Genomic DNA, 22,542 nt, shown 5'->3' on the forward strand with positions numbered 1-22,542 from the left:
AACATGGTGCATCGTTTTGAATCCTGTCAGTCAGGGCAATATGGAAGACAATTCATATGATGATCTGGATTATTTCCCCCCCAATATCTTATAATTGCTGTTCATATCGTTGAAGTTCATGACGATGTAAAGTTGATATCAAACCAAATTTCTTATTTTCAAATAACATCCCTTCAAATATCAAGTTGAATTTATAATCAATCATAAGTTGTATGCAACAATATCACAATGCAATATGATAAACTATATTGAATCACCCAACCCTACTTTCAGTGAACATGCAGAATCAAATTATGTCATGCCTGTAGTTTACTAACAAGTCATGTTATGTATAAAGTACAGAAATAACCGGGGGGGGGGGGGGAAATGCATTTAAAACAAGAAAGATCAAAATGGCTGACTTTCAATACATTGAAATGCCATCTTGATAGAATCCCACCATAGTGTGGAACGAATGAGTCACACTGCAGTGTCGTTACCAGTGGCTCGACAGCAATGAATAACTATACACATACAGTCAACTCAGTTGGAAGTGCTGGCAATATTCCTTGCAATGAGAATTCACAAGAGTATAAAAAAATCAGCATTTATTTAAAACATGTCCACCGATACAAAAACAAATGTAGAGTATTTTCACAATTGCAAGTCATTCTTGCCACTGCTATGCTATAGTGGTCATGAGGGTGCACTTGTGTAGCTATAGGGATACCACCAGCCAATGGGTTTTGTGGGTGTTGGTATTCAGTAGGCACAGAAAAGAACATACTCTGGATGGAAACTAGCTAGTTAACTTTTTGGATGTGTGGTAAAAGAGCATGCCAACGTGTTTAACCTACTGACCCCAATGTACACTACAAATGCACGCCATGTGTCAAAATGTATAGTACATGTATAACAATGCCCTCTACAAAAGGGATAGGGGAGGCTTAGAAAAGGTTTGTGAATCTGGTCAAATGTAGAGCCGATTACATGATTCATAGTGACTCCAGTCAAAAGACCTTTTCAAAACGGTCGGGTCAAATATTGGTCATCACTTGTGGGATAAGCTGCGAAGCCAGAACTACCGTACTTTTCGGACTATAAGCCGCGGCTTTTTCCCCCATTTTTCGACCCTGCGGCTTATATAACGGTGCGGCTTATATGTGGACGAAAATCGAAATATTGCTTTTTTTTACTGCACTGAAATGTTATTCATCTGTTCCCTTATTTGCTAAACTTAATACAACTTGTAAATGAGTTAATGTTATTTGTCCGACAGTATTGTGTCCCAATGGGAGTCATTCTCTGTAGAGGTAGGAACTTAAAGCTCAATATAAGAACGGCCATGCACCACCACTCACAGAATCGAGAAAGAGCAATCAATCTGTCAATCCTTTCCGTGTCCGGGCCGGGTGAGGTTTCCCGTGTTGAGTCAAATTAAGCCGCAGGCTCCACTCCTTACATATGGTAATTAAACATTAAAACACATGCAGCTTATAGTCCAGTGCGGCTTATATATGTACACATCATTCAATTTAGCTGCTGCGGCTTATAGTGCGAAAAGTACGGTACTCATTTTCAGCTGAAGAGGTTGTTTTAAAACCTAACCAGAGACCTCACCACCCTACTCAAACCTCAAATACAGATGGAAAAACCGTTGATTTAGCAGCTTAGCTGACAAGTGAGGGACAGCAAAAGTTATGTATACAAAAAAAAGAAAAACACATAATACAAATAATGGTGAATTCCCCCGTTGGCATACAGGGTGTGTTTGAACTGCTTCACCATTTATCTGCCAGCACCGTAGTGGTCTCGCATGTCTCTAAAGCAGAGTTCTATGAATATTTAAAATGACGTATCACAAATCAGTGATCTATATACATGGCACACCAACACAGCAGCTACAAAAGTGATGCTTGTATGGTCTATGGTCCCAATGGCCGCAGACTTGAATGACAAACAAATGAGAATGGGTATAGGAACTTCATGACTGAGCAAGTACTTTTTTTTGGGAGGGGGGCAGCTAATGCTACACTATTAATAACAGTTGATCTTCATGTAAATGCTTGTTTTGTTCATTTCACCAGTCCAATCTTCTTGGCCTCGGTCTCGTATATGAGCAACCTCCACATCTTCACTATGAAGACTTCAGCTTCTTCGTCGAGAACCTGAGTAGGAACAAGGTTTGACCAATTATCTGAGGAGAAGCTAGATTATGTGATGGCTGCTTTAAACTCACAAGATCGCAGCCTCATTGTTTTCAATTGAAATTCGTTACACCCTTAGTATCAGTATTCTGGCAGGAAATATCACAATACTATTGTCACTCACCATAGCAACGTCATCCAGGATACCCTGGGGTGTTCCGTGAGACATCACCTTTGGAGGAAAGATAGTATAAAAATTATTAATAAAAATAATAATCGGTGACATCCATTGTTTCTTTTAGACCAGGATGAATGTCAATGTCAACCTGCTTAAGTTGAACCAGCATTGTCAATGGAACACTCGTCTACGAGGCTCTGGTGTCACTCCCAGTGACATGCATTACTCCCAGGTCTGAAAAGGGCTCCACCACTATCATCATCAACATTAACATGATGTACCCATACCTTGGAGCAGACAAAGTCCACTAACGTTGACTCTTCCTCTCCAATGTACTCTATGATCTTCTTATTAATCCAGGGACGAACGCGTCGCTCCATCAGTGTCTGCGGGACACACAGAACAGGCCGTTTGTTTAGGAAGAGCACAATGTCATTTCTGAACTGAATGTATTTCTCATACATGCATGCTAAAAAGTAGGACCTGGGATCAGTGCTCAGGTCACATGACCATATATACCGTACTAATGATCTATGAGCCAATCTGGTCTACTTCAAGATAATTTGATAAATACCTGCCCTGGATTTTCCTCTGGGCATTTAGAGATTTGTGACTGGACCTTCTAAAATGTTAATTGAATACCCTTGTCCTACACTATAGGGAGGTGTAGTGGTTACGTCATTGGTGTTTCCCGCACGGTCCACCCTCCTTGAAATTGCCATGAACATTGGCATGGTGTACCTTTCTGTGTGTATTCATCCACAATCTATAGCTCAAAATGAAAAATTCGCAATTAATCGTAAAAGTAGCTAAATAACAACATTTGTTTTCGTTCACTGAGGAACTACACTCACTTTGGCGCTGCTGACTGACGTCACCACAGCGTACACTCCTGGCTGTATTAGGCGACAGCACTGAACGACAGGTGTTCTACTGGTAAATGTAGTTATTTTTTAACGACAAATTTAAAACCTTATAACTAACTTTATTTCAAACAAAAATGCTTAAACAATGTTAGTGATAGAAGGGAACTCATTTTGTGCAAAAATGGAAAGGTTCACGAGGCAGAATTATTACAATAGCCGATCATACATTTTCCTAATGATAAATCCCTATACGGGTGGACCGCGCGGGAAACTAAAGTGACGTCAGACTACACCTCCCTATTCCAGTTACCCCTGCTCCTCCTAGCTGCCCCCCTCACCGTGTCCACCATGGACCAGTCCAGCGGGTAGGAGAACAGCTCCGGCTTGGCCGTGGGGATCTTCTCTATCAGGCTCTTGATGTGTTTGCGCTTCTCCTCCGTGTTGGCGCCCTTGATGTTCGCCAGCCCAGCCCCGTCAACGCCCAGGCTCTTGTCGTCGTCGTAGTCCAGGGGCACCAGCTTCCGCTTGCGGGGCACCTCGTCGGCCTCCTCCTCGTCGAACTTGTTGAAGACGCTGTCTACCGTCAGCTTCTTCCTCTTAGAAGGAAGGTTGGGCTGGCTGGGGCTGCTTGCGGCGCCTGGGGGGGGGGGGAAATAGCAGCAACAGAGAAGTTACAGAAGTACTAAGAACCGGCAACTAGTTGACAATCAACGGTTATCAGACGTGCCCTGGTGGTTGGCATGGCAACACATGCCGTAGCTCAACATTGTATTGCAATTATCTCAGGATTTATTAACATTAAGATATTTTATCATGTCTATTTTATGTCTACTTTACCATCTTCTACTTATTTTATTTACCATTGTATTCTTGCACAATCGAAGCGGGCATGGCCAACCGCATTTCACTGTATGCCCTGGTATGTATGTGATAAATAAACCTCTTGAATGTCTGTATCAGTGCTACAGGTATATCATTGATCATTCTATTATTATTTTTATTAAAAAAAGAAAAAGGACCTCATCATACCTTCCCCGTTATTCAACGTACCCAGTTTGAGGCTCAGGCCGATCTTGGGCCTGTGCTCCTCTTGGGGGGGGGCCTCGAGGGGGGAGTTCTCGTGGGGGATGATGATGCCGCAGGGGGACTCGTCCCCGGGGGTGAGGGGGGACGCGTTGTCGCTGGCCGATGACACAGAGGGGGCGGCCGTGATGGGCCGCATGGTGGGCTTCAGGCAGGGCTTGGACCCGGGGTTATCTTCGTCGTCGTCATACTCCTCCCCCTCCTCCTCCTCCTCCTCCTCCTCTCCCTCTTCCACCTCATTGTCCGAGGGCGGGGGACGCGAGCGGGACTCGGCCCTCTCCCTCTCCTTGTCCCTCTCGCGGTCTCTGTCCCCGCGGCGGTCCCTGCGGGGTCTCTCCCGCTGCTCCTCGGGCTCCGGCTCCGGGATGACGGGGGGAGGCTGCCGCAGTCGCTCCTCCTCCTCCTCCATCTGCACCAATGAGGAGGCGGGAAAACACGGAAAATCAATCAGACCACTCGCACGGCAGAAAAGGTCAACAGAGGGGACAGACAGGACCATGCGGAGACACACAGGGATGCAGTGGGGGATCAGACGAGGGGGTGACCTTCAAACTGACAATGGAAGCCGTTAACCGTTCCCCGTTCCCCACACTCGCCCCAGCATCCAGACACACGTACCCTGCGTAGCTCTGCGTCGGGGTCGGGGTGTCCCTCGGCCAGCAGCCTCTGTCTGATCTCCTCCAGCTCCTCCTTCTCTCTCTTCCTGTCACGCTCGTCCACCTCCACCTCCTTCTCCCGGTCTCTGAGACGCTTCTGCAGCGCACTGCCCCTAGGGGTCACACAGAGAATAACAGGCTTCAGGAACAATGGCCGTGACTGCAACGCTGCATCCGATACAGAAAAATAAATATATATATATATTTCTTTTTTTTGGGATACTAGAGCAGGAGTTCCCAACCTTCTCAGAAAGGTGAACCCCAGTACCCCAACATTTAAGACATTATAACCATGTGGTGAACATATCAATAAAATTTTGAGCAAAGTGCTTAAACAATTCTTCATTCCATAGGGAGACAAAGATCAGGCTGCAATGTCTCATGTATAGAATAGGCTAGTAAGACTGAGGATTTCAAAAATGAGAACCATACGCTATATTACGGTCATCTTTAGTTATAATGGTGACTTGATAACGAGGGAATTCCTGTGTGCTGCCCGTGCATTAGATACCGACGGATATTCCGTGAGTGCTGGCATCTTCTTCCAATACTGTACCAATCAAGACCAGACACCGGGTGAGAGACTACCCTAGGAGTTTGAGATGCTGCTGCTCACACCCAGCTAAAATATACAACATCCCCACCCCAAAGGCCAGGAAAGCCCGTACTAGGGAATCTATGTGCTGTTCTGAGCGACAGCGTTGTCGTTGGTGTGGTGGTTTCCCAGCGGTCACCTGTAGTATTTGGGGTCGTCTCTGTCGTCGTCGTAGTCCTCGAGGAACTCCTTCAGCCGCTTGCCTTCCTTAACCTGCCGGACCAGTCAGACGCATTTATCATGTTGGAAAACCACCGCGCTGTTTCAGTCTGTCAGGAACCTCCTGAGACCATGACAATAAACCAGTTTGATCCGATTCATGAAACTCTTCCACCCATTGAGACCAATGCAAAATAGTGTTTTTAATTTTTATTAAGAAATTTGAGTTTTATTGTTAAATGAGTTTTACAGAGTAATTTTATTGATGCACAGTCTAGGGAGAGAGGAAAGGAAATTCATTCAATCTTTCTTTAATCTCGAAAGATCATTGAGAGCAAGCTCTCATTTACAATGACGTCGAGTGGTACAATACAGTACATAATACAAAAACAAGACTCATTGGCCTTGGCTCATTTTATGTGAAGAACATAAATAAATTACATTTTCATTGAGTGCACTGCACGCTGTGTACCTGCTACACATTTATATGACCATTTATATGACATACGTGGTGTTGAGGTCCACTGGACCCGGAAGTGTGGAAGTAGAAAACTAGTAAATATAGTAAAGATTTTACAAAAAGGTTCACTGTGTAGTGTGTACCTTCACAGTCTGCCTCCACTATGTTTCATTTGAATTCTTTAAGATAAACATATGACATATTCCATTCATATGTTGATTATAATATATATTTATTTTTAAGACATTTTATCACCAAAAAACGAATACCACTTTTATTGACAAATGTAATCTAGCAGAGGTAGATATGAACCATAAATAACAGCTATATTGCTTGTAATCTTTTTTTTTTTTTTTTTTTTTTTTTTTTTTTTTTTCATGAATTGTTATGGATTTATCGTTTTAAAATCCCAATACTGTTTTGGGTCCACCCGACCTGCAAACAAAAATGCGAACATCACACAAGGGTTAAGGACCATACTACCAGGTGATAAACCTAACCTCTGGAAAGGACCTATGAAAAGTTGTGAGTTTTTTTTACATAAACATGGAAGTACACAGGAGAGGGGGAGGAAGGAAGAGAGAATGTTCCCATTTTTTTTTTTATGTAAACAAAGCAAAATATTTCAAGTAAAGAAAAGTAAGTTATCCTCATGAAAAGGATCGTGGCTAATGTAAAATATGTCTGCTGATCTGGCGCATATTTAGACTGGTATGGTGAGTTAGATAGTTGGCCAAACCATATGACCTCCAGATCCAACAGAATTTCTGAAAAACACATGGTAAACAGGAAGTGATGACTTAATATGTTTGTCCTACTAAGCAAGGAGTCATCTTACCTCATGGCGATGCTATTTTAAGTACTAAACTAAAAACATGAACTACTCCTCAACAGCTTGTCCAATCATGATGAGATTTGAAATATGCTTCCTTTCGTGATATCCTATTGATATTATCAATACGAACTATATGGCCACCATTTAGATTTTGTCAAAATCTAAAATAGTTTACCGAACTTTCCTCCCAGGGCTTCCGTATATCAGCGCATGCGCCGGGTGAGCGACTTACTTTGAAATGAATGGACGGGACATTTTGCCATCCTTCTTCCAGTTCTTTTTTTTTTTTTTACTTTGACCAGTCAGCTGGTTCTTTTCGCGTTTATCGCTTTTTCTGGTCAAGTATGACCGACAGAAACAGGTTGAATGGGGGTATAGATGGGGGGAAAGACACTCTGAGAAAGTACGGCTTGTCCGGGAGTCGAACTCGCTACCCCAGATCCGTGACGCGCACGGTTGTCCCCGACGCCGAAATAGCGTTCGAGGTACGCGGTGAGCTACTGGAGCTCCCTCCTTCTTCCAGTTCTTAAATAATACCTCCATGGGCATCTATGGACCACCATTTTGTAAAGGTTGCCTAGGGACGACTCAGTACGTTCCATTTCCTACCATTTCTCGTCGCCGCTCTTCATCCCGCTCGGCCTCCTTAGTGTAATCTCGAGTCTTCTTCTTCTCTCTGATCTCCCAGTTTTTCAGACGCTGCAATCAGAACTCTCGTGAGTGACAGACAACCTCATATTCCATCACATCATGCTATAAAATGGATATGAACTATTTCAATTACATATTTCCACGAGTCCCTAGATTGTAAAAACAGGAAGTACCTCCTGATAGGCTGCCTCCTTGTCCCTCAGCTTCCTCTCCAGCTTCCTGCGTTCATACGCCTCCTCCTCGTCCTCCTGCTCGCGCTTCTTCTCCTTGTCCCGGTCGCGGCTCCTCTCTCTGCAAAAGCGAAGACACGAGCGTATGACTCCCGACACCCCATACCGTTCCCCAGCCTTAGACCAGACAAACTCGAGGTGGCGTTCCCCCCATCTACCTGGATCGACTGCGGTCCACGCTCCTGTCGCGGCTCCTGTCCCAGTCCCTCTCTCGCTCGCCCCTCTCCTTCGGCCGGCGGTCCCGCTCGCGGTCTTTGTCCCGGTCCCTCGTCTCCCTCGTTTCCCTCTCTCTCTCCCTCGTCTCCCTCTCCCTCTCCTTCTCGTGCTCCTTCTCCCGCTCACGGTCCCGGCGCTCCCTCTCCCGCTCGCGCTCCTTATCCCGCTCTCTCCTGTCGCGTTCGAACTCCAGACGTTCCTTCTCCCGCTTGTCCTTCTCCTCCTCCAGTTTCTGCAAGAGGGAAAACACGGGGTAGTTCAGCGGAGGCTCAGGGCTGGCCGCGTTGCACAGTTCAGCAGCAACGTGTGCTTTTAGCTGACAGTTCTCTAAATGTGCACAGAGTAAGTGGTTTCCAGGCTATGGGGGTTTACGTCAGTGAGTGGACTATTCTTTTGACATAAGAAATGTGAATGTCCCTTGTGGTGAGAGACGGCTCCATCACGGATCTAGAGTAATATATCAAGACTTCCAATGTATTGTAGAACCGGAAATTATTTAATACATGTCAAGGGGGGGATATGGCCAGGATCACCCAGGAAGACGACCACTGGAAACCACTTTAATGGTCACATTCGGACATTTTCAACATCAGGCATTCATAACGAGAAAAAGGCGCTGCAAAATGCCTTTTCTCTCTCCATAAAGAGCTCCTTCGCTCATCAAAAAAGAAAAAACAAACAGAACAGGTGTCAGTCCTTTTGGTAAACTAGTTGTTTGTGACTTACAGGTGTCGAGCTACGGATTCAGCCCTTCGCTGCCCCTACAAGCCTTTTAAAGTTAGGCCTGGGAGGAAAAGCAAGTCAAACGGTATACAAGGGAAACAAACGTAATTCTGTCTTGCTCAAGCAATATCATGAGAAAATAAAAACAGCAAACCTTAACTTTCAATTGGTACATTAGTTATTTGGTACATCTCTACTACAAGAAAGCCACCAACAATACAATGAACAACAGTTACATTTCTGTGCAGATAAATGAAATTGTAGAAGCTGTCTTACCCCTGCGAGTAGTCTTCGGCAGTTCTTCGCGGTTCATTACTTTTAAACACACACACACACACACACACACACACACACACACACACACACACACACACACACACACACACAAGCAGCTGTCCCTTGTTGGGCACTAAACACACAGTGTGCTCTTAATAGAATAGTAACGTTATATACATCGTGGAACTGAATGAACAGAGAACCGCTTAATTTCAGTGAGATAAAACAGTGAGACCGGCGTTACCTCTAATTGTTTCATAGCAGTGGTGACAGGGGCTCCGTCCCTGCAAGTCCTATGGCAGGTTGTAGCACAAAAACCACGTGGGCTTGGTTACTTCATTAAGATTCTATTAACTAGCCTACATCTAAGCACTGGTGCCTACACCTGCTTGTGGTTTGTAGGGAAATTGAGCTGGATTAGGATGTTTTTGCACATTCTAAATCGCGCTGCGGTGGCCATGTTGTTGCTGTGGTCGTCCACCACTGCTGGATACATGAGGAAAGACTAAGCGAGACTATAGACCTACTAGAGAAGAGGCCATAATCTGACACAGACTTCCCCCCCACATTTTGTAAAAGAATTCTAGTAGTTAATCCCACTGGGTAATCCGTAGTTTTAGAACAGTCCATTTGACACTCATCTGAATTGGGGGAGGAGGGGGGGGGGGTGACGACAGTGGCTAAGGAGGTAGAGCGGTCGTTTGGCAATCGGAAGGTGAATGTGTGGCATAGGTTGCAAAGCGCTTTGGATAAAAGGCACTATATAAACGACAGTCCATTTACCACTTTGTTCTCACATGATTTCATGTCCATCGTACGACTTTATGTCCCATCTCTGCTTCCTTGTACTTACCCGTCTCTAGTCTAGATTGTCCGCTTGGTCACAGCGTTAAGTAAACGGAGAGGCTGGCTGCTTGTAGACCGGACAATTATTTGTTCCGTTCCCTAAGCCGTTTTATAATAAATACAACTTTCCTGTCTACCTCACTGGGGAAAGGAAGGTGAAAGAACCAAGTGAGGCAGAGAGAAAGGAAGACCGGGATGGAGAGCTAGAGACCGGGCACTGACACACACACACACACACACACACACACACACACACACAGAGGGCACTCACCTTGCTAGTCTTCAGATCACATTGTTCTGCTGTGGACAGGGCGCCCCCACCCCCACACTAGAATAATAGGCTACTGCCCAAATCACTGCAGTGGTTATGGACAGTCTCAGTGCTTAATAAAAAAAACACAAACACCATTCAAATAGAACATCATTTCATAGAAGGACTTGCACAGGTTCACTGGGCCCTCCGGCACACGAGACGCCACCGGGGCTGTCACCGAGAAGCAAATCATGTCTCGTGAGAATCTCTGTTAGAGTGTCTCACTTCAAACGGTTGGCTGGAACAGAGAGGGGTCCAAAACACCCGCCCCCCTGCAGACACAAATGCCTATGCCAGAGTGCCTGCACAGTTGCCCCCATACAAGTCCTCAAGAGGGGGACGCCCGCTATACGTATAGAGTAAGTAAAGGCTGATACTTACATCCTATCCTCGCAACTTTTTCCAAAGCTCTGAGATTCATCTTGCTTTAGTCACCATATGATCACTATCATAATGGTGGGGTTTAATGAATAGATTAGCTTTTTAAGTATGTTTACATCGTCTCCATGCATTCTTTCTTGTGATGAATGAGTAATGGATGTAGAAATAGTCACACCTAGACAGCTTCACTAAAAAGGTGAGTCACACGTGTCAAATCGAGGCTCAGAAAGGTGACACAAGATACTGAGAATTGGCCTATGTCCTAGTTTTAGAGCATAATATATCAAACATATTTAAATAATATGGGACGGATTCAAATAATGGGTGAAATTGTCAATGGATTTTCCAATTGCTTCATTGGCAACCAATTTGAAGTGCAGTACGAATCTTTATTGGGATCAAGAAAAGGCTGATGTATGTGTTGGCTACAACTAGTAAGAATATGTTAAAACTACTGGAGTGAACTATGTAAGTGGCTGCTGTCCAAAACCTGCAATGTAAATTGTGAGATCAAAATAATTACTGTACCTTGTGGGTATCTCGGAATTTACTGATCTCTCTGGAAATCAAGTCTCTTTTGTCATCTTCCATATCGATGGCATTGATGTCCTCCTGCGGAGAAGGGGACAAAAAAACAAACAATAATTTGTAAGATAAAGTAACACTTTATCCTCGCTTAAAAGCAGCTTTAAGGTTTTTCCTGGTAGGATTTTGCACGTATTCTGTAGGATTCATGAGAAATGTGGTTTTAGAAGCACTATCTCATACAATATTGCATTCAGTGCCACAGAGTCTATAGATTTTCTCAGCAATGGGCTTAAGATTTATTTTTCTGCTGCTAGTGACTGAAATTGGAAAAATAATATGGCACTTGAGCTGAAAGGGAGCCGTCAATCAGGCGTGATCTGACCCCCCCCCCTTTTTTAGCTGGGTTTTACAATAGTTATTAATGTTTCTAAATCATTCAAATTTGGCTGGCTGGTTAACAACACATGTTTCTGTGGTGTGACGAACTCGGAACACATGTTTATTTTTGGACAGGGAGTGAAGAGTCACTGGAGGCATTTCATAAATATCTCAACGCAGCTAACTCCAATTTGAACTTCACTCTGGAGGCCAGCTCTAGCAGCATCAGTTTCTTAGATGTTTTGGTTATCAAGGAGGGGAATACTATACATACTGATTTATTTCGCAAACCTACTGACAGAAACACTTTACTACGGGGTGACAGTTACCATCCCACCCACCTCATTAAAAGCCTCCCGGTCAGCCAGTTTCACCGAGCCAGGAGAATCTGCAGCCTTGATAGTCTATATCAGAGACAGTCCACAGACCTGAGCAGGAGATTCCAGGAGAGAGGGTATCCTACAGAATGGATAGATAAAGCTGCTAACCGCTTTGATGTGGCCACACAGGACGAATGCCTACAACCTAGAATTAGACCCACTAAGGACCAGTCCCTACTGTGCTGCACTACATATTCTCCTGTAGGTTTTGAATTCAAAAAGATCCTACACAAACATTGGCACATCATCAACTCTGATCCCAAACTCCAAGCCGTCTTCAAGGAACCTCCTGCCGTAGTTTACAAACGCCCCCCCAACCTGAGAAACCAACTAGTGAGATCCTACAGCCCACCCACCGACTGCTCACAGACCCACGTTCCTAGATAACACCCCGGATGGGAACTATAAGTGCGGTAACTGTGCACAGTGTGGCTATACTATTAAGAGTAAGACCTACACACATCCACGTAATGGTAAAACCCTCAGAGTCCGTGGCTTCATCACCTGTAGCTCCACTCATGTCATCTACCTAATTAAATGTCCATGTGGCCTGAGCTATGTAGGTAAAACCAACCGGCAACTCAAAATACGCATCAGCGAACACCGCAGCAACATCAGCTGTGGTGATGAACATAACCCGGTTGCAGTACACTTTAGACAGGCAGGACACAATATCAGCACATTAAGATACACTGGCATTGAAAAGGTAGAGAGACCAGCGAGAGGAGGAGACCATGGCAAACTACTTTTGCAGAGAGAGACCTACCATATACACACCCTGCAGACTATGGCCCCTCTTGGACTGAATGAAGAGTTTGACATCAAACCCTTCCTGTAAATAACACACATTCTGTCTGATTCTGTGTTTTTTTAATAAATTTTTCTGTTTTTTAAGTTTTCTTATTGTATATTTTTTCTCTATTTTGGCATGTGAAGGTGTGTCACATCTAACTACTAAACTACCGTACTACTGTTATTGTAACTATGTACCGTATGTTCTGGCACTTGAGCTGCAATATGGTCTGTAAATGTGTAGCCTATAGGATAATTGATTTGAACCTTGACCTGGCTCAACCTTGACCCTTAATTTGTATATGTATATATACCCCACCCCTTTTCACATGTCGGTGACACTTGAAAAAGGCCACAGGCCGAAACGTTGTGTTCAAGTACATTAAAACTTGGGAACACTATAGACGGTGTGCAGACTTTTTTTCCACAACATTACATATTTTTGCTTTCACCCAGACATTAAGTGACAAGGTGAGGAGAGAGAGATCACCACAAAATGGCCCGTCTTCAGGAAGAGCTTCACTTACCTCTTCTTTTTTTTCCCTCTTTTTCTTGCGTCGATGGGACTCCTCATCCTGTGAGGAGGCGGTGAGCTCGCTGGCGTGCTCTCGCATCAACCCATCGATGGCACCCTTTACCATCTGATCCTTCTTCTTGGTTTCCTCGTCCAGCATCTCTTCGTCCTCCTCTCCTCCATCCTTCACCTCCTTCTGCTAAAAACAGGGGGGGGGGGGGACAGGCCTGGGCTTTTATGATCGAGTCATTAAATGTCAGTCGGTCGTGAAATGATCACTTCCGAGTGATTCATAAAAGCAAAAATGGCTCATCTTCTCCTTCCAGCCTCTTCCTGTTAACCGTTTCTCACCCCGTTAGTGCTCTTCCTCTTGGCCTTCCACTCCTCCAGCTGGGCTTTGGTCTTGGCGTCGACCTTCACAAGCAACTTCTTCTCTCCAATCGGCAGCTCGTGAAGCTGCCGCAGAGCTCTTAGTGTGGATTCCGGCTCCTTGTATTCACAAAACCCAAAGGCTGCGGCAGACGTCATCGTGGAAAACAGAGTTAAGTCAGTACATACGTCATGACTGCAGTTAGCTGGAGCAACAAGGTGTAGCAAGTATCCACTTGGTATTACACCTGCTATTTGCTTGCGTTAGCTATGCTAGATGTGGGGCTGGTATGTATAGTGAATATGAAGGTGCACCGTCATGGATTCATGCAAAAGTATGGATTTTTACTATACCATCGTCCACGATATAGGCTATTACATATTGTAATATATATATTAGTAAACCTTTTGGATGAAATTGCACAATGCACCATGACAATTGTATTACAAGACAATGACATAATAAAAGAAGTGATATATCACAATGCAATTTGTACTGGAAAAATACTGCATTGTGATATGATCTTTCTGATAAGACAATGTGTTATAACCTTGAAGTTTCCCAGAGGCTCCTTGGACTCTCTTCCAGCTCAGCACGATACCACATTTCTAGAAAGGGGGATACAAAAGCAGAAATGGTGTCAACGTGCACAACAGGTGCCTGTACATATCTACGGCCTTTATACTTTCCCCACTGTCTCTTACCGCCAGCAGCTGTCTGATGAGCAGATCTGTGGCCCTCTCTGATATGTTACCCACAAACACTGTGGTGGTAGGGCCGCCGTTCTCATCGTTTCGAAGAAGAAGAAGGGGCTCCTTCCTGGGCATCGCAGGCTTACTGAGCAATGGCACAGACGTCTGCAACAGGACAGTAGGGGTGGGCGTCATGATGCCCATGTGCACCGGGATCATTGGGCCTCCTGAAACCACATGGGACAGCTCAAAATCAATCGACCCAATCTCAAACCCTGCCCTCTTTTCTTGATCCTCAAATTGTAACTGTTGCTTTCAGACCAAAAGCAAAAGTTGTGATTAGAGGATCGAGAAAAGGGGTGGCGGGTTTGAGATAGGTCAATTAAGAAAAGCTTTCTATAGGGTTAATTTGTTAAACAGTCACTGTTGGTTAAACTAAATAAAGAAGGCAATTTATAGGTCAAAGTCTTGATGATGACTATCAGTTCAAACTGTGCAATGATGTATTGTGTGGGTGGCTGGGTGCTCACCTGAAGGGAAGCCAGCATACTGTGGATGGGGCATCCCTGGTGGGGGTAATAGCGGCCGGTTCAGATGAGGGAAGGACATCTCGAGTGTTTATCCGACCAGCCTAAAGAAGATTAAAGATTCAAGATATTTATTTGTCACATACAAGACATGTAGTGAAATTAAGGTGGCCATGCACGCCTTGATTGTGCAATAATACAAATAGAATGGATAATAAAATAGACATAATAAGATACTAAGATAAAATACAAAACAATGCTAAGTTTATGAATTAAAGGTAATGAGTCCGACTCCTATATACACACTACTATATACAATATAGTTATGCTATATGTAACTATACTATACCAACTATACAAAAACATAGTTATGTTAGAAGGAACAGAGACAACTGTTAGCCTCTCTGGTAAACAAGAATACCCTGAAGACTCTGGCAGGAGCACTCATTCAAGGGTACTACGACTATGCTTGCACCTCATGGTACCAAAGCACCTCAAAGGCACTAAAAAACAAATTACAAACATCTCAAAACAAGCTAGTCAGACTACTGCTTAGGGGTGGGAATCACCAGTTTCATCATGATACGATACGATATCGATTCTTTGGACAACGATACGATATTTGCCGATATCACAAAGTCTCTCACGATACAATACGATACGATTAGATTCAGGTGCCTGCGATCGATATGAGATGATATCATATGCCCATTTAACACAATCAGTAACATTTAGATCAACAAAAAAAAGGTAATGAAAATATCATTTGACATTTGTATTTTTGAGCTCTTCCAGACATTTAAAGGAAAATCAATCTATTGTTTTTAATACAAATAGACCTCCTGTTCACTGTAAAGTGCCACGTTTTTATATATTGAGCTTTAAACTTTAAGCTACATTTTTTGGAACTCAAAACTCACAACCTCCCTCTCCCAAACCGTTCCTACAACAATTTGTTGATGTTGCATGATCATGTATAGGCCTACATTTATTATGTATTATATTGTTTATGTTTAAATAACATTTAAACATCAAACTCCTCTGACCTCATCTGGTCTTTCCAAAGACGCGCGCACACACACACAGAAAGGGAGAATGCTATGCTGTAACATCTACACACACGGAGCTACTGCTGTTGTTCTTGGGCGGATATGAGACTCGCCACAGGATTTTCAAAATAAGAGTATCGATATGAATCGATCTTATTACATCGCATCGATCCGATTCGATTGTTGATAATTACATCGATGTATCGATCTGGATCGATGTATCGTCCCACCCCTACTACTGCTTGACCTGACTCCTAGAACCCACCTCACCCCTGCCCACTTTGACAACCTAGGATGGCTTAGAGTAGACGACAGAGTACAGCAACTTGCAATGGGCCTGGTCTACAAGATACACTATGCGACCAAGGTACCCATGTAGTTGTACATGTCAAAATACTTCCCAAAGGTCAGTGAATACCACAAATCATGTTAAACCCAGATTCGGCTCAAACAAGGGACTAAACACATTTCGCAATTATGCCACATCAATGTGGAACGCCCTACCCAAAGCTGTAAAGGAATGTGAATCACTACCCACTTTCAAAAACTCTCTCAAAGAACACCTACGGGAGACTGCAATTCGAAACTGGCCCCTACAAATGTCCTAACCCAGTTAGACAGTAAATGACCAAGTATGGCTTTGTCAGTATTCCAATGTACAGTGTACAGTGCCCCCCCCCCACCTCCAATGTACAGCCCCCACCCACCCACCCAACCTCCTCCAATGTACAGTTTCTACGTCAAATGTATATACACTCTTTTTCTGGACACTTTTTGTATCACAAACAGTACTGTATTTGCAAATCTGATATGTCATAAATGTATAGATGTAGCAGTACTGTCTATCTGTATGTCATGTATGTCATATATGTTATGATGAATTGAAAATGGGGGACCCTGATGTAAACAAGACGAAAGTCTTTCTCTGGTCTGACTGCATCCCCTTAACAATTGTATGTATTGAGCTGTACTGTACTGTACCCATTCTGCAATCTGTTAATAAACTTTTCAATCAATCAATCAATCAATCAATCAGCAATCTAATTAGTAGCTAAAAACTGTATTACACGGGGAACTCGCTCATTAATTTCTTTAGCATGATTGCGTCAATCGGATTAGGAATGAAGATTCTCCCCGAGATTTGTTTTAACATCTAGTCGAATTCGACGTCATCAAGACAAAAGTAACGTTAACCCACACACGTAATGTAACGTTAGGCATGTATTATTAAAGTAATTTAGAACAATCCCGATTCTGACTAACTATAAACTTCAGACGCAACATTAACGTAACATGACATCCGCACGTACCGGTGGTACAGCTAAGCTAACACGAGCTAACAAGATACACTTGTGTTATTATTGTTAGAGAGTGTTCCAGAGCCAAGAATAAATGTAGCTTTTTTAGTAGCTGGTGTCACATACATACCCCAAATCAGGCGGCGAGTGATTATTTTCTCAAGGATAGTTATCGTTTTTGAAAAGCTTTCTATAAAATCTGGTTTGGCAAGAAGCTAGCTAATAGCTAGTCAGTCACACAGGCCTTGAACAACACGGGGTCACCGCAGTGCACTGTGGGAGAGGTGTACGACATGTAAGGGATGCTTGTTTTACCCCTCGGCTGTGCCCGGTGAACTTTTTGATTTTTGATTTGAAATCTTTATTTTTTTCGAACATGTAAATTAATACAAACAAAATAAATAACTAAACAAAATCAAAACATAACTCAAACAAAATAAATAACTAAACAAAAGCCAAACATAACTCAATTTACATGTTCGAAAAGGAGTAGGAAGAAGTATACACTTGTTTAATCCTACCCCTTTTCCACTACTCAAATGAGTGTACTAATTTAAAACCTTACAAAACAAATATATTATGCAAAACAAAACAAAAACTATTGTAAAACATGAAAGAAATCAAATAAAAATGTAAACATCCATGAATATCAAGTCCCTTCCTCATCCCATGAAAAAACCCTCAGCTAAGAACTAGGCAAAATCTGCATATGGCTCGCTGATAACAAACTATCATTACACATGGGCAAAACAGAGTCCATTCTCTTCGGTTCAAATAACAAACTCAGCAAGACCGACGGCTTCTGAGTTACAGTGGGTGACAATATTGTCACAAGGAAAGAAGATATTACCTACCTGGGTTCCATCCTAGAGGCAAATCTTTCCTGTGACAAAATGGCATCCAATGTAATAAAAAAAGTCAACCAACAAACTCGATTCTTGTACCGGATCTCCTCACTGGTAAACAAGAATACCCTGAAGACTCTGGCAGGAGCACTCATTCAAGGGTACTACGACTATGCTTGCACCTCATGGTACCAAAGCACCTCAAAGGCGCTAAAAACAAAATTACAAACATCTCAAAACAAACTGGTCAGACTACTGCTTGACCTTACTCCTAGAACCCACCTCACCCCTGCCCACTTTGACAACCTAGGATGGCTTAGAGTAGACGACAGACAGCAACTTGCAATGGGCCTGGTCTACAAGATACACTACACGACCAAGGTACCCATGTACATGTCAAAATACTTCCCAAAGGTCAAACTGCTGCTTCCTCGAGTACCGGAGGGGACACGTAATGTAAGGCTTAGTCCACATTGCAGCCGGCTTGTGGGAGGCATGGCCTAACAGCGTTTGAGACAGGGGAGGGTAGAATTGGACGATACGAAATTGGGATGGGAGAAAAATAGTAAATGGGAGAAAAAGTAGAAAAAAAAAAAGACTGAACGTTAATATTGAATCAGACAATATTGAATACTGAATGTTAATATCAGACCATATTGTATGACAGTGAAGTTATTGAATCTTTTTGTAGCGTCTCTTTTCGGTGTTGCACTTTTTAGACAGTCCCTGGCTGCGCACTTGCCTCACAGCCGACGGCACATAGAGATCAATAGGCTTGTTCAAGATGGATTTCGGTTTGCCTCGACTAGTAGACGAGAGTAGCCGAGTGAAGCCGGGGGAGGAGTTAAGAGGGCGGACACTGCCGATTTCACGAGAGCCTCTCGCCTAGTCCCGCGCGGCAGATACGCTTTCACGTCACCACACACACATTACACACCTGTCCAGCTCATTATAATGCGATGGCCGTGTGCAAAATTAGATCAGATTCAAATGTACAGCACACCATACTGCTACAGTGGAATATACTATTCATATACCATAATGTATACCATCTTGTTGCGCGCTCCTGGCCGCACACACACACAACACACTGCTGTATGTGTGTGTGTGCGTGTGTGTGTCTGACAGCTTGAAGTTTATCATGATGATATGATGATAAGTTGATAACGCATAACATAATAAAGTTTTCAATCAATCGAACGTCTCATAACTCCCTGGCTGTCACATGGCTGGTGACTGACAACTTTTCTGAGCCAATAGGCGCTTTGCGCGACCGTAGCAAGTCGCTTCCCAGCCGGGAGCAGCCGGCTGAGAGGTACTGTGGAGCCTCGCTCTGAAGGCTGCTTGTGGCTCGCTCCCGCGGGAGTTCCGCGCCTCGCCTCGCCAGATTTTCAGAGCAAATCGGACAACATTCTAACCGTCATGCAACGCGCTTGGCGAGGCGGTAGTCAAACCTGCGCAGATCTGCGTCCGCCTATCCCATCTTGAACAAGCCTGTACTGTGGAGCCTCGCTCTGAAGGCTGCTTGTGGCTCGCTCCCGCGGGAGTTCCGCGCCTCGCCTCGCCAGATTTTCAGAGCAAATCGGACAACATTCTAACCGTCATGCAACGCGCTTGGCGAGGCGGTAGTCAAACCTGCGCAGATCTGCGTCCGCCTATCCCATCTTGAACAAGCCTATTACTAGGCTTGTTCGAGATGGATTTCGGTTTGCCTCGACTAGTAGACGAGAGTAGCCGAGTGAAGCCGGGGGAGGAGTTAAAAGGGCGGACACTGCCGATTTCACGAGAGCCTCTCGCCTAGTCTCGCATGGCAGATACGCTTTCACGTCACCACACACACATTACACACCTGTCCAGCTCATTATAATGCGATGGCAAAATTAGATCAGATTCAAATGTACAGCACACCATATACTGCTATAGTGGAATATACTATTCATATACCATAATGTATACCATCTTGTTGCGCGCTCCTTGCCGCACGCACACACAACACACTGCTGAATAATTCTGTTTTGCATCAATATATATATGTATACTGTGTATATTGAGGCAAAACAGAATTATATATACAGTATTGAGGCAAAACAGACGACGCATGTGTGTATGTGTCTGACAGCTTGAAGTTTATCATGATGATATGATGATAACGCATAACATAATAAGTTTTCAATCAATCAATCAAACGTCTCATAACTCCCTGGCTGTCACGTGGCTGGTGACTGACAACTTTTCTGAGCCAATAGGCGCTTTGCGCAACCGTAGCAAGTCGCTTCCCAGCCGGGAGCAGCCGAGTGAGAAGGCTTGTTCAAGATGGGATAGGCGGACGCAGATCTGCGCAGGTTTTACTACTGCCTCGCCAAGCGCGTTGCATGACGGTTAGAATGTTGTCCGATTTGCTCTGAAAATCTGACGAGGCGAGGCGCGGAACTCCCGCGGGAGCGAGCCGCGCGCAGCCTTCAGAGCGAGGCTCCACAGTACCTCTCAGCCGGCTGCTCTCGGCTGGGAAGCGACTTGCTACGGTCGCGCAAAGCGCCTATTGGCTCAGAAAAGTTGTCAGTCACCAGCCATGTGACAGCCAGGGAGTTATGAGATGTTTGATTGATTGAAAACTTTATTATGTTATGCCGTCGTATCATCATGATAAACTTCAAGCTGTCAGACACACACACACACACACACACATACACATACACACATGCGTCGTCTGTTTTGCCTCAATACTGTATATATAATTCTGTTTTGCCTCAATATACACAGTATACATATATATATATTGATGCAAAACAGAATTATTCAGCAGTGTGTTGTGTGTGCGTGCGGCCAGGAGCGTGCAACAAGATGGTATACATTATGGTATATGAATAGTATATTCCACTGTAGCAGTATATGGTGTGCTGTACATTTGAATCTGATCTAATTTTGCACACGGCCATCGCATTATAATGAGCTGGACAGGTGTGTAATGTGTGTGTGGTGACGTGAAAGCGTATCTGCCGCGCGAGACTAGGCGAGAGGCTCTCGTGAAATCGGCAGTGTCCGCCCTCTTAACTCCTCCCCCGGCTTCACTCGGCTACTCTCGTCTACTAGTCGAGGCAAACCGAAATCCATCTTGAACAAGCCAAGAGGTACTGTGGCGCCTCGCTCTGAAGGCTGCGCATGGCTCGCTCCCGCGGGAGTTCCGCGCCTCGCCTCGTCAGATTTTCAGAGCAAGTCGGACAACATTCTAACCGTCATGCAATGCGCTTGGCGAGGCAGTAGTGAAACCTGCGCAGATCTGCGTCCGCCTATCCCATCTCGAACAAGCCTATTAATTGTACAGCTCCGAGGACGGCTCGTTTAGGTGAAAATAAGGTTGTAGCTCATTGTACCTTACTACGATAGGAAAGAGGTGTCCTTTGTGTTTTAAAAACATTTCGCTTAAAAAAATAAGGTTCGAACGTCCGTTCGAAGAACCCTGACGAAGTTTGAATCCCAAAAACAGGCTTCGGGGACAGCCTTACCAAACATATTATTTATATTATTCAAATGGAACTCATGTTCCGTTGTGATGTCACAGTATGATGTCACTCATAATAGAACATTCTAGAACATTTTTGACACAGTATCACAATAGAACATTCTAGAACATTTGTGTCACAGTATGATGTCATAATAGAACATTCTAGAACATTTGTGATGTCACAGTCATGATGTCATAATCAAACATTCTAGAACATTTGTGGTCACAGTATGATGTCATAATCAAACATTCTAGAACATTTGTGATATCACAGATGATGTCATAATAGAACATTCTAGAACATTTGTGATGTCACAGTATGATGTCATAATAGAACATTCTAGAACATTTGTGTTCTATATATATTCAACAATTCTCTCACGATCTCATTGTACATCTTGAGACAGGATAGATAGACTGTCTATCCTACACACATAGAAACCTGCATTTCTCAACCAAGGTGCCTTGCCTACCGGTTTGCTGTGGAATGGTGAGTGTCTGTCCACAACAGCTAGCTGTTCTACTTGAATACTGAATGTTAATATTGAATCAGACAATATTGAATACTGAATGTTAACATCAGACCATATTGTATGACAGTGAAGTTATTGAATCTTTTTGTAGTGTCTCTTTTCGGTGTTGCACTTTTTAGACGTCCCTGGCTGCGCACTTGCCTCACAGCCGACGGCACATAGAGATCAATATTATTAATTGTACAGCCCCGAGGACGGCTCGTTTAGGTGAAAATAAGGTTGTAGCCCATTGTCTACCTTACTACGATAGGAAAGAGGTGTCCTTTGTGTTTTAAAAACATTTAGCTTAAGAATTATTGACCGCGGACATTCGAATCTGTGAATATCTTTCTAACTTTACCTAAGTCTCCCGCGATACAATAAAGCGAATCTTCATCACAAAAATCATATTCTCAAAATAATCTGACGGGCAGATATTATTGCTGGCGGACCTATTTCAGCATGCGAGTCGCCTATTGCCGACCACTGAACTAGGATATCTGTTGGGTAACGTAGGGACAGACCATATATATTAGGCTGTTACTTCACATAAAATATCAT

The 22,542-nt window shown here is 43.8% G+C and overlaps 2 protein-coding genes across 5 annotated transcripts in view; both read right to left on the reverse strand.

Annotated features, from left to right (window-relative positions):
* Positions 1 to 22,542, reverse strand: part of LOC311228354 (phospholipase B1, membrane-associated-like) — a gene marked incomplete at both ends in the record, with an annotated part of 540,482 nt that overhangs the window by 235,089 nt on the left and 282,851 nt on the right. The window lies entirely within an intron of this gene.
* On the reverse strand, positions 571 to 17,384 carry rbm25b (RNA binding motif protein 25b). 4 transcript variants are annotated; one of them, XM_084315352.1, is made up of 17 exons: positions 17,253 to 17,384; positions 14,779 to 14,879; positions 14,261 to 14,475; positions 14,107 to 14,164; positions 13,538 to 13,698; positions 13,200 to 13,382; positions 11,123 to 11,206; positions 7,998 to 8,287; positions 7,783 to 7,900; positions 7,568 to 7,657; positions 5,644 to 5,717; positions 4,872 to 5,022; positions 4,221 to 4,662; positions 3,509 to 3,807; positions 2,592 to 2,690; positions 2,311 to 2,358; positions 571 to 2,147 (listed from the first exon to the last, which is right to left on the reverse strand). In XM_084315352.1, exons 2-17 carry the CDS (start codon positions 14,855 to 14,857, stop codon positions 2,055 to 2,057), a joined length of 2,484 nt encoding a protein of 827 aa, XP_084171478.1. In that variant the 5' UTR covers positions 14,858 to 14,879; positions 17,253 to 17,384; the 3' UTR covers positions 571 to 2,054. The 4 variants fall into 4 exon arrangements, with proteins under 4 accessions (XP_084171478.1, XP_084171476.1, XP_084171477.1 ...); XM_084315350.1 differs by having other exon boundaries at positions 4,200 to 4,662; XM_084315351.1 differs by having other exon boundaries at positions 13,200 to 13,385.

Source organism: Notolepis coatsorum (genome assembly GCF_963971535.1).
Source record: "Notolepis coatsorum genome assembly, chromosome: 5".
Classification (NCBI taxonomy): domain Eukaryota; kingdom Metazoa; phylum Chordata; class Actinopteri; order Aulopiformes; family Paralepididae; genus Notolepis; species Notolepis coatsorum.

Bases quoted from the DNA above. Each gene is read 5' to 3' on its own strand.
- rbm25b (XM_084315349.1), bottom strand. From the start codon at position 14,857: ATGTCCTTCCCTCATCTGAACCGGCCGCTATTACCCCCACCAGGGATG. The intron at 14,476-14,778 runs GTGAGCACCCAG...ATGTGGTTTCAG, and splicing joins GTATGCTGGCTTCCCTTCAG to GAGGCCCAATGATCCCGGTG. The intron at 7,658-7,782 runs GTACTTCCTGTT...TTCTGATTGCAG, and splicing joins AGGAGGCAGCCTATCAGGAG to CGTCTGAAAAACTGGGAGAT.